Raw genomic sequence first — 11,352 nt, 5'->3', positions numbered from 1 at the left:
TAAAAGATAAAACATTACATCACAGAAGTCATTCTTATGCTCCCTACCCATCCCACCCACCCCCCAAAAGAAAAAGCATGATACTAACATGCAACATCTCTGCAAACGACTGAGTTTGAAGTATCACTTGGTGGTCCAACTCCAGCTCTATTTTCTGCACTGACACGGAATTCATATTCGTTTCCTTCCAGAAGACCAGTTACTTTGCATCTAAGATCTGAAACTGGTTTCTTTGTTGCTCTCACCCATCTTAAACCTTTCTTTTCTCTTCGCTCCACATGGTAACCTGTGATTTCACTTCCACCATCATCGACTGGCCTTTTCCAGGTAACTGTGACAGTATTTTTAGTCACATTTGTTACTTCTGGTTTTCCAGGAGGGCCTGGAGGACCTGTTCAGGAAGAAAAAAGTATAGTTAAAAAAAATCAAGTCTTTATAAATTTATAAAATTAATAAAACCACACTGGAATCTCTTAGCTTGTTCTACTTACCAAATCTATCCACCATTTTAACTGGCTCTGATTGTACTGGTTCACCCTTGCCATACTGATTTACTGCTGAGACACGGAAAACATATTCATTTCCTTGAATGAGCTTGCTAACAACATGCCTACAGCTCTCAATGTTTTCTGCAACCAATGTCCAGAGCAGTCGACTAGTTTCTCTCTTTTCAAGAACATATGATTTTACTGGTGATCCACCATCTTCTGCAGGAGGTGTCCATGTAAGAGTCGCTTTTTCTGCTGAAACATTGCTGATCTCAATAGGCCCTGGAGGTCCTGGAATATCTAAAACTTTCACATGTACAGTCTCCTGCTTGGTGCCGAAAGGATTGGTTGCAGTGATTGTGTATTCTCCAGAATCTTTTCTGGCTGCATATTTGACACTTAGAGTAGAAGAAGTTGGTTTAGTTTCAATGTGCACGAGCTCTGAGGGTCTAAAATCTTTTCCAGCTTTTGACCATGCTGAAGTTGGAGGTGGTTTGCCACGAATACTAATAGCAGACAGTGTGATGGTTTCCCCTGCTTTTACTGTTAAACCTTCCTTCAAAGTAGGATCCAGAACAATGCTTGGTGCCTCTGTCAAAACAAAGACAAAAAATACTAATTGTTACAACAAGAAAATAAGGATAAGAAACAAAAGAGATTTGATAATAATTATTCAAATAAAGTTCTACCTTTTCAATGCCATTTACATACCATACTCATCCTTGCATATTATGGTTCCTGTGGATTCAGATGGAGGACTGATAGCTCCAGCGGTGTTCTTTGCTCTAATTCTGAATTCGTATTTGCAGCCTTCAGTAAGGTCAGTTACAGTAAATGCACAGTCTGGAACATTCACATGATTAGCTTTCATCCAAGTCTTTTTGGGCAAATCACGCTTTTCAACAATATAGCCAGTTAATTTGTGTCCACCGTCATATTTAGGTTCTGTCCAAATGAGTGTTACTGAGTTCCTGGTTACGTTGATAACTTCAGGTTTCCCAGGAGGATCTAGAAGAAAAAATAATAAATAGTGGTCAAACAAAAGCTATTTCAAATTTCAGAATTTTCCTTTTTATTCTCGTGATGACTTACCAATAGGATCAAGTGCCACAACTGGTTCAGATGGAAGACTTGGTTTACCTACTCCAGCCATATTGATTGCCATTACTCTGAATTCATATTCCAGACCTTCAGTTAACCCTGTCACTCTGAAATCTTTCATTCTTATTGGTGTTGTATTTGCTCTCTTCCACAGAAGACTATTTCTTTCTTTAACTTCAATGTGATAACCTAGAAGATAAATGATGACATGAAAGTATGGGGGTGTTTCTAGAAATCTTAATTTCTCACAACATTGTGAAACATCGTACTGCTCGTATGGCATGTTGCATGTGCATTGTGCAAGAGGAGCACTGAAAACCAGGTTAAGAAATGGATGTGGACATACATGACAAATATAAATGCAATGAGGAGGTGTTTGTAAATGCAAATTGCTAGCTTTGTAGACCCAAGTGTTGTCACATAGAGGTGAGTTTGAGTTTATTTCTTTACATATTTTGTCTCTGAGCAAAGATATAATTTCTCAGTATTTTCCCAATATTTGAGTTATTTCTTTTTTTTTTTTAATAGGAAAAACCAGCGAGATCAGTTAATTAATTGGTCTATCTATCTATCTATCTATCTCTCAATTTAGTGCATAAACACTTGTTACTTTTATCCTTCCTTTTGACAGACAGAAAGAACTATTAAGAACTGAAATATTAGGGAGGTTTGGGGGGATGTACCTGTGATTGGTGAACCTCCATTTCTTCTGGGATCACTCCAAGTTAAAGCTACAGACTCATGCCGAACAGCAACAATATTGGGAGGTGGAGGAGCATCTGGGACATCTAAGAAATATTGACAAAATGCAGTAATGTTAAAAACTATTACCATCTCTAAAACAAATTTTTTAGATTTCAAAACTTATAATAGATACTTACCAAATGGATGTTTTGCAATGACAGGCTCTGATTTAAGACCTTCCCCTACTCCATATTTATTTTCAGCCCTGATTCTGAATGTATATTCATTTCCTTCATGAAGTCTCGTAACTCTAAATGTGGTTTTCTGGACTGCAGAGGCACAAGTCACCCACTTATTGTTTACATTATCTCTCTTCTCTAGAACATAGTTAGTGATTTCTGAACCACCATCGTCTTTTGGAGGGCCCCATTTTAAGGTTATGGCATCAGCCGTGACTTCTTCAAATTTCACTGGACCTGTTGGTATGCCAGGTTTGCCAACAACTTTCACAAAAATAGTGCCTTCCTTGCTGCCAGCAACATTCCTCAGAGTTATAGTATATTTTCCTGCATCAGCTTTCTGGCAGTCATGCACTACAAGGGTGGTGTTAACTGCTGTAGATTCAAATGCAACTCTTCCACTCTCAGTAATTGCCTGGTCTTCATCCTTCTTCCAAGTTACGGTTGGGACAGGCTTGCCTTTCATTGGGATTTTAAGACGGAAATTGCTACCCTCTTTGGCTGTATAGCACAAATCAGGTAGATCTCTTAAGTCAAGTTCAGGTGCCACTGTAAAAAATAAAGGAAACCAATTATTCCACTATGCATAAACTCTGTGGTAAAATTAAGATGCTGTTTTAAAAGTAGACACCTTATTTCTATGTATACGTAGTGAGGATAATGTACATAAAATATAATTTGGATAAGTAAAGCATTGAATTAATGATCTTGCTTCTCACCAACATCATCTCTTGCTATAATTGTGATCTCTGATGGAGTTCCATATCCAGCATCATTTTGGGCCTTCACTCTAAAAGTGTATTCTTGTCCTTCTTTTAAGTCTCTCATTGAAAAATGGAGGTTCTTTCCCCGCATGACTTCCTGCCATTTATCTTCACCAACCAGGACCTCAACAATATATGCAGAAATACGGCTTCCACCATCACTGATAGGTTTCTTCCATACCAAATTGCATGAGGATTTTGTTACAGCTGAAGCTTTTAGGTCCACAACTGGCCCAGGTGTTTCTAGAAGGAAGAAGAGCATAGTAAGTTTTCATTCAAGCTAAAAAGAAAGATTATTTGAATCAAAAAAATAGGTGAAAAGGATTCATTTTTCCTACCAGAAGCTTTGACAGCATCACGAGTTTCACAAGGATCACCAATACCATATTCATTTTCAGCAAAAACTCTGAAGAAATAAGATTTGCCTTCTTCTAAGTTAGTTATCCTGTAGCTTGTCTTTGGACATTCTGTTGTTACTGTGGACCATGATTTTCTCTCTGCATCACGTTTTTCAACAACATAATTTGTGATTGGACTGCCCCCATCTACTAGGGGGGGTTCCCACGTAATGAAGGCAGAATCTTTAGATGCTTCCTTTACAACCAGGTTAATGGGTGGGCCTGGAGTATCTGGAAAAACACAACACCATATTTGATTTAATAACAAATTTTTAAAAACCAGTTAAAAAGTCAACAAATATATTATAATGGGGAAAGCCCTGGGACTTACCAAGTACTTTTACAACAATGGTGTATGACTTTTTGCCACAGCTGTTCTCCAGACTGAGGACATATTTTCCAGCGTCATATTTATTTACATTTTCACAACGCAGGAAGGTATCAAAATCAGTTGACTTGATGTCTAATCCTTGCCTATCTCTTAGGTTGGCACCCACTTTAGACCATGAAATCTTAGGAGGTGGACGTCCTCTTACTGGCACATAAAGTCTCATAGTGACTCCAGCACGCAACACAAGGACTTTCCTTAATTCTGCATCAAGTTCTCCTTCAGGTGGAACTGTGTGTTTAAGAAAAAAAAAAAAGTAATTAAAGCATCATTTTTAAGATGATCACAAAAGTTACTGTGACAAAAAGGTTTTACTTTTTGTTTAGACTAACCAACTTCTCATGCCTGTGATGATGTTAATAAGTGTCCTGACTCCCTTTGGAAGATAATTTGCAAATATACCGGGGGATTTTTGCACTGATTTCACCTCCTGTTTTTGTTTTTCTGCCTTTACACCATTTATGTTAGAAAGGCTCTTAGTTTCTCTAGAATTCAAATGAGTTTCAAAGCTTTCTGAACTCTAGTGCTTTTCTTGAACTAAGACAGTTTGGTGAAGCAATGCTTTTGTACGTACAGCAAAATGCATACAAAATCCAGCATGTCTCTTAAGGAGTAAGTGTTATACAATCTACAATCAAAGAGTATCAAACAGATGCTTAGAATAGTAATCTTGGTTTCATATTATTTAGAAGATACGAAGATGATTGAAAGTTTTAAGAAAGATGAGAGATCTAAAAATTCTAATTTTAGGATTAGAAAAAGAAAAAAATATCGAAAATACAACAGGAGGCAGAAGGCTATAAAGCATGCAAATGAAAAAAAGAAGATACCAAATTCTATTCTGTTCCTAACTGCCTTGTTTTCTTCCACTGTGAACCTGTATTTTTTGAGTAAAAATATGTTCCAAATTAATCTGCACCTGTGACCTGTGACAAAGTGTGTCTTTGAAACTCATCCCATAAATTGAAACAAAAGTCAACAAAGCAATCTGTTTTCAGTGAACATACTTAAAATGTCTTTGGCAGTGTGTTTATCAGGAACATCACTTGGATCGCTGTATCCAATCTTATTAACAGCATAAACACGGAATTGGTACTCTGTATCTTCCATCAGCCCTGTTACCACAAACTGTGTAGCCTGTAAATTCTTGGGTAGATTGCATCTGACCCAGTTGTCTGTGTCAGCTCGTTTTGATTCCACTAAATAACCAATGATAGGGCTTCCTCCATCATATGCTGGTTTGCTCCATGACAGGCTTATTGAATTACGAGTAGTATCAACCACTTTCGGGAAAGCAGGTGGGCCAGGAGGATCTGGGAATTAAAACAACATAAAGTTAGCATACCAAATGCTTCATGATAATATTTGGAAATAGTAATGGAAAATATAGGAGACTTTTGGCTTACATTGAGGATCACGAGCATACACTGCCTTAGATGGTGCACTAGGCTTGCCAGGTCCAGCCTTATTCAGTGCTATAACCCGGAACTCATATTCTGTTCCTTCTTGGAGTCCAGTAGCTTTAACAGTTCTTTCAATAACAGGCTTTCTGTTTACTTTTGTCCAGTTAAGAGCCTTCGTTTCACGCTTCTCAAGTATATAACCAGTTATTGGGGATCCACCATCACTAGCTGGTGGCTTCCAGCTAACAGTCATAAAGTCTTTTGTTACATTGCTAATTACTGGTGGATCACAAGGTCCAGGTACATCTGTGGAGATTTATTTGAGAATTACGTTCACATTCAGAAGTACAGACAAAAACTATAGTAGTGACTATGACATAAGCTATGACCAATGACTAAAAAAATTATTCCACAAAGTACTTACCATATGGGTTCTTAGCAACTGCTGGTTCAGTTAAGATGGGGTCTCCAACACCATATTTGTTTTCAGCACAAATGCGGAACTGATACTCATGTCCTTCTATTAGTTTCTCCACTGTGCAGCTTGTAATGGGTACATTGGCACTGACTTGGGCCCAGTTAGGTCTGCTTGTTTCACGCTTGTCTACAACGTAGTTAGTAATTTCTGAACCTCCATCTTCCAGAGGAGGCTCCCAAGAAAGCATCGCACGATCTGCATACATATGTTTGATTTTGACAGAGGCTGGTGGGCCAGGCTTATCTAGAACAAATTAACATCACATTGTTAGAGTTCTATCTTTTGCTATATCATTTAACTATAAATTTATTTATTAATAGACAGGCTTTAGCTTACCAAGTACTTTAAGCCTAATGGTTGCTGACTTTGATCCACTTGCATTTTCAGCAGTAATAGTGTAATCTCCTGTTTGCTTCCTGTTAACACTGAACAACTCAACTGTAGCAAGATTTCTCTTCGTGGTGATCTTAACACCTTCAGATGGCTTTAAAACCTCTCCTTCTTTCTTCCAGGTGATTGCTGGCATTGGCTTGCCATACACATTTGCCTCCAGACGCACATTAGTTCCAGCTTTTACTGTAAGCTGTGATTGCATAGACAGATCCAACTCTATTCTGGGAGGAACTAAAAGGAAAGAGTCCAAAAGTTAATCAATTTAGTAGGAGATAAATGTCTCATTCTTCACATGAGTGTTAGTTCCCAACATGCACAGACTCTTACCAGAGCTATCAAATACTTCCATATTCCTTACCATTTTCTGGATGAATGGTCACTGGATCAGAAGGTTCTGAAGGCTGGCTAATGTTAACTGCTGTCTTGGCAATTGCTCTAAATTGGTACTGAGCATTTTCTTCCAAACCAGTCACAGTGTACTCCTCTTGGGGTATTTGATACGGAGTTGTATTGCACCGAACCCACTTATCACCAGGTAATTTGCAAGCTTCCACAAAGTAGCCAATAAGTTTGCTACCACCATCATGCTTTGGTCTTGTCCATACCAGTGATGCAGTACTCTTAGTGACATCAATAACTTCAGGTTTTCCAGGGGGATCTATGGCAAATAAGAACATAATATAGTATATTTTTCCAAAAAAGAGCTAACACATTAAAAAGATGGCTTTAATATTACTGGATCCTATTTACTGCATACCTAGGCAGTGCAATCAGAGTGATGTCATAGTAAACATGAAATATAAGCAGAAGGGCAAACCAAAGATCATAATAGGTTGGAGATATGCTGAAAATTATCATATAAACAGTCTGTTGCAAAGTATTGGTATGGGTGGCTTACCAACTGGTGCTCTTGCTGTGACAAACTCGGTTGGTTTACTAGGTTTACTTGCTCCTGCTCTGTTCAACGCATAAATTCTGAAAGTATACTCCAGACCTTCGATGAGGCCCACACAAGGGTATTCTGTGGAGCGCACAGCTGTGTCGTTGGCTTTCACCCACAGCAAACTGTTCCTCTCTTTGCGCTCAATGAGATAACCAGTGATTGGACTGCCTCCATCGCTATCTGGTCTATCCCAAGCAACAAAAATGCAGTCCTTATTAACCTTGGTAATACGGGCATTCTTTGGTTCACTGGGAACATCTAGATAGGAATACAAAGATAGATGTCAATTGTATGTTTTCTTACTAGAAAGTTTAAATAGATAAATGCTGCTATCAAAAACCGGCATACCAAATGGGTATCTTGCAATCATCTTGCCAGAAGCAAGTGGCTCAGAAATCCCAAAACGATTTTCAGCACGAACACGGAACATATACTCTTCTCCGGGAATCAGTTTTCCAATTCTGCAGCTTGTCTTTGTGACAGAAGATAAAGCTGTTACCCAGTCTCCTCGGCTTACATCACATTTCTCAACTACATAGTTTGTAATGTTGCTGCCACCATCTTCAAGAGGTATGTGCCATGAAAGAGTGCAAGCATCGGCATCTATTTCAGAAATATCAAATGGAGGTTGTGGCGGACCTGGTTTATCTGCATGAAAAAAGTATATTATGAAAAAAGGGATGAAATGAAATGGCAACCACTGGAATATTGTAAAACCAGCTTTGTATAAAGCTGAAATGAAAAACAACCAAATGGAACATACCCATGACTGTCACTTTGATTTTCTGACTATCAGTACCAGAGCTATTTTCTGCAGTAAGAGTGTAAAAGTCAGTATCTTTTCTAGTCACATCCTTTATGATAAGAACAGAAGACTTTTCTGCTTTATGAACAGCAAGGCGACTGGATGTAACTACATCTTGATCTCCTTTCAGCCATTTACAGACAGGCTGAGGCTTCCCATATACATGAGCTTCAATTCTCAGTTTCTTTCCAGCTTTAATGTGAACATGATCAGGCATCAGAATCTTAGGTGGGACTGTAAAAAGAAAAACACACAGAGGCAAATAAGTTCAACTTCTGCGACATATTAATTTACTTTTTTTTATTTTTCATGTGAAACTTCTCTGCCTTTCTCTTAAGTAGAATCACCTATATGAATGACTAGAAAATCTTTAATTTAGGTTTCACTTATGGACAACTTTAGTTTCTGCAGGTGGCAATATGCATTCCCGTCTTACTTTTACGTTATTGTACAGTTAATAAGAGAATATTTATTAATTTGGATTGCCTTAACACACATTTATGTAGAGACCTGTGCACTATTATTGCAAGAAATATAATTCCTCTTTTTATTTGAAACTTCTTGATCACTTATTGCTGACCTTCTACAAGAAACATGAATGGGAAGAAAACTGAAGTTCTTACTGAGATGAACCTGCTTGCACAGTCCATCTTTCTGTATCCTTGAATTATTTTTCTCCTACTTCTTTTGCACAAAATCATTATTCTTCTGAAAAGAAACCTGCCAGCATTTTTGGTGTATTTCCTTCCACTGGCTAGTTTTCATCCTCCTCTACCTCTCTTTTTCTTCCCATGTCCCAAATTAAGAAGATTCTAATCATTTTGCCCTTTCCCTACATCCTCCCGTGCCTCAGGAACCCTGCCACCTTAAATAGGCCCACCTTGTCCTCCATGATTTTTGTTTTATATTCTCAACCAACCTTAAAATACAAACCACTTATTTTCTCTTATATTAAAACAGCTCCAGCTTTCCCATTTATGTCTCAAACTATTAGTCTGACATTTTTTCTCTTTCATTTAAACTTCATTGAAAGTACTTATTATTTCTCCCTAATTCTTATCTTCTGGTTTCAACTGAAACTGTAACTGAAAAACTATTTAATAATTCTGAATTAGTGATCAGCTTTTATTTTTTCCTGACCTGTCAAAATATTCAGTACATAATCATAATATGTACACAATATACACAACATAAGAATATTCACTATAGTTAATCATAATCCTCCAGATAACTCCATAAAGCAAATGTCTTTCTGTGACTCAAAAACCTGTATATCTTGCTCATTTAATTATTAAAGCAGTGTATTAGGTAGTATTTAATTTTTTACTTACTGAGTTGTTCTTTAATTTCATATTCTCCTGTAGCTTCTATTGGCAGACTTACTCCTACAGCATTTCTAGCTGCCACTCTAAAGTTGTACTTCTTTCCTTCTTTCAGACCAGCTACAACAATGGAGAGATCTTTAACAACTGAATATTCTGTCCAGCGATCTGCTGGTTGATCATGTTCTTTGTAGCTAACAATGTATCCATCAATTTTAGAGCCTCCATCGCGCAGTGGTGGCAGCCAGCCTAAAGTAGCACTATTCTTTGTTATTTCAGTAACTTCAAGTTTTCTTGGTGGATCAGGTTCACCTTTCAGGGTAAAAAAAGAAACACATTAAACACTGAATTTTCAAGATCTTCTTATTCTTGAATATTGGATGCTATCCATGCAAATTCAACAAGTACAATATAGAAAAGAGCAAAAGTTGTAATAATTTCAAAGGTACTATATTAATTGATCATATTATTTGAAAGAAACTGACATAGAAATACTTATGTTTATACTTGAGTAGTTAGCAGCATTGTTCAGTTTAGAAGCACTAAGTCGAAAAATGCAAAAATCTGACTAAAATTAGAGAGAAACAAACAGAAAATGTCCATGGAGGCAAACATAAAGTACACATAGAGGCATACTCACTTAGAGGATCTGTTGCTAGAACAGGTTTTGGTATGTCACTTGGAACACCTGACCCGTATTCATTTACTGCTGTTACTCTGAAGTAATACTCATTTCCAGGCACAAGATTTGCTATTTGGAAACTAGTTTTCTTTAGTTCTGCTGTGACTGTTGCCCAGGTCTTCCTGTCAGCCTCCCGTTTCTGCAGGATGTAATGAGTCACTGGGCTACCCCCATCATTCTCTGGAGGTGCCCATGAAAGATGGCAGGACATCTTGGTGACATCTGTAACCTTGAAGTCTGACACAGGTCCAGGAGTATCTGTGAAGAAATTTCAATTTATGTCAGTATTTTCTTCTTCAATAAGTTAAAACCAAAGGGGGCCAAAAGCCTTATACATGGAGGGAGTTAGTGTTGGTGATGATAGAGTTATGCTGAAAAACTGCTGCACCTGGGGATCATAAATATTCCTGCAAGGAACATCCAAAATAGCTAGAAAATTGTCTTGAGGTACTTCTCTCATTACTTACCCAGAACTCTGACGTTCACAAATACAGCCTTTTCTCCAGCTGCATTAACAAGTGTCAATGAATATTTGCCAGAGTCATCACGTGTTGAATCGGGAATGACACAGAAGGCCATAGTGTCAACCAGATCAACTTGTCCTTTTCTGATAACATTATCCACACCCATTCTCCTCCAGGTGACTTTTGGTGCTGGGCGACCCCTAATAATGGCGAAAAGTCTAATCGGGCATCCTGCTCTGACTGTGACTAACTTTCTCATGCTTGCATCCAGCTCAATCTCAGGAGGCTCTGAAAGAGAAAGAAATAAAATACAAAGTTTTGCACATGAAATAAATAAGCCTAAAGCAAATGAAGTGTTGTATGTAAACACCCCAAAAGAGGATGGGAAAACTCACCTAGAATTTCTTTGGGAGACACAGCTTCTTTCAATTCTGCTGGTCGGCCAAGGCCAACCTGGTTTTGGGCAGAAACCCTGAACTCGTACAATTGCTTCTCATCCAGGCTGGTAGCCGTGAATTCTGTATGAATAACTTGAGCAGCAACATTACATCGTTTCCATCCTGCTTCAGGATCAGCACCCTCAACTTTTGGTCTCATTTCCACAACATATCCAATAATCGGAGCACCACCATCATACACCGGTTTTCCCCAGCCAAGAGTTAAGGAAGTCTTTGTGCTATCAACCACTCTGAAATTTGTGGGAGGACCAGGCGGTTCTACAAGGCAGTAAAAATTACAGATTAGAACACAGATGCATGGTTTATCAATCTGTTAACATTGAAATAATACAGCAAAATTCA

At 38.0% G+C, this 11,352-nt stretch overlaps 1 protein-coding gene across 18 annotated transcripts in view; it reads right to left on the bottom strand.

Annotated features, from left to right (window-relative positions):
• The window catches only part of LOC310911499 (titin-like), a 240,789-nt gene that overhangs the window by 45,821 nt on the left and 183,616 nt on the right, over window positions 1-11,352 (bottom strand). For all 18 annotated transcript variants that reach the window (XM_083865081.1, XM_083865086.1, XM_083865093.1 and 15 more), the window contains 21 exons: window positions 10,948-11,268; window positions 10,556-10,840; window positions 10,047-10,346; window positions 9,416-9,718; window positions 8,043-8,318; window positions 7,628-7,927; window positions 7,235-7,537; window positions 6,695-6,994; window positions 6,280-6,567; window positions 5,890-6,186; window positions 5,469-5,771; window positions 5,070-5,375; window positions 4,006-4,293; window positions 3,615-3,905; window positions 3,232-3,519; window positions 2,471-3,061; window positions 2,273-2,377; window positions 1,581-1,778; window positions 1,200-1,496; window positions 492-1,079; window positions 89-391 (listed from right to left, as the gene is read on the bottom strand). In XM_083865081.1, the coding sequence (XP_083721207.1) occupies window positions 89-391; window positions 492-1,079; window positions 1,200-1,496; window positions 1,581-1,778; window positions 2,273-2,377; window positions 2,471-3,061; window positions 3,232-3,519; window positions 3,615-3,905; window positions 4,006-4,293; window positions 5,070-5,375; window positions 5,469-5,771; window positions 5,890-6,186; window positions 6,280-6,567; window positions 6,695-6,994; window positions 7,235-7,537; window positions 7,628-7,927; window positions 8,043-8,318; window positions 9,416-9,718; window positions 10,047-10,346; window positions 10,556-10,840; window positions 10,948-11,268 (6,531 nt within the window). The remainder of the gene's footprint in view (window positions 1-88; window positions 392-491; window positions 1,080-1,199; window positions 1,497-1,580; window positions 1,779-2,272; window positions 2,378-2,470; window positions 3,062-3,231; window positions 3,520-3,614; window positions 3,906-4,005; window positions 4,294-5,069; window positions 5,376-5,468; window positions 5,772-5,889; window positions 6,187-6,279; window positions 6,568-6,694; window positions 6,995-7,234; window positions 7,538-7,627; window positions 7,928-8,042; window positions 8,319-9,415; window positions 9,719-10,046; window positions 10,347-10,555; window positions 10,841-10,947; window positions 11,269-11,352) is intronic.

This window comes from Zosterops lateralis (genome assembly GCF_965231275.1).
Source record: "Zosterops lateralis genome assembly, chromosome: 7".
NCBI classification, from domain to species: domain Eukaryota; kingdom Metazoa; phylum Chordata; class Aves; order Passeriformes; family Zosteropidae; genus Zosterops; species Zosterops lateralis.
The sequence above is the reverse complement of the archived record's forward strand: the minus strand, read 5'-3'. Positions and strand labels throughout refer to the sequence as shown.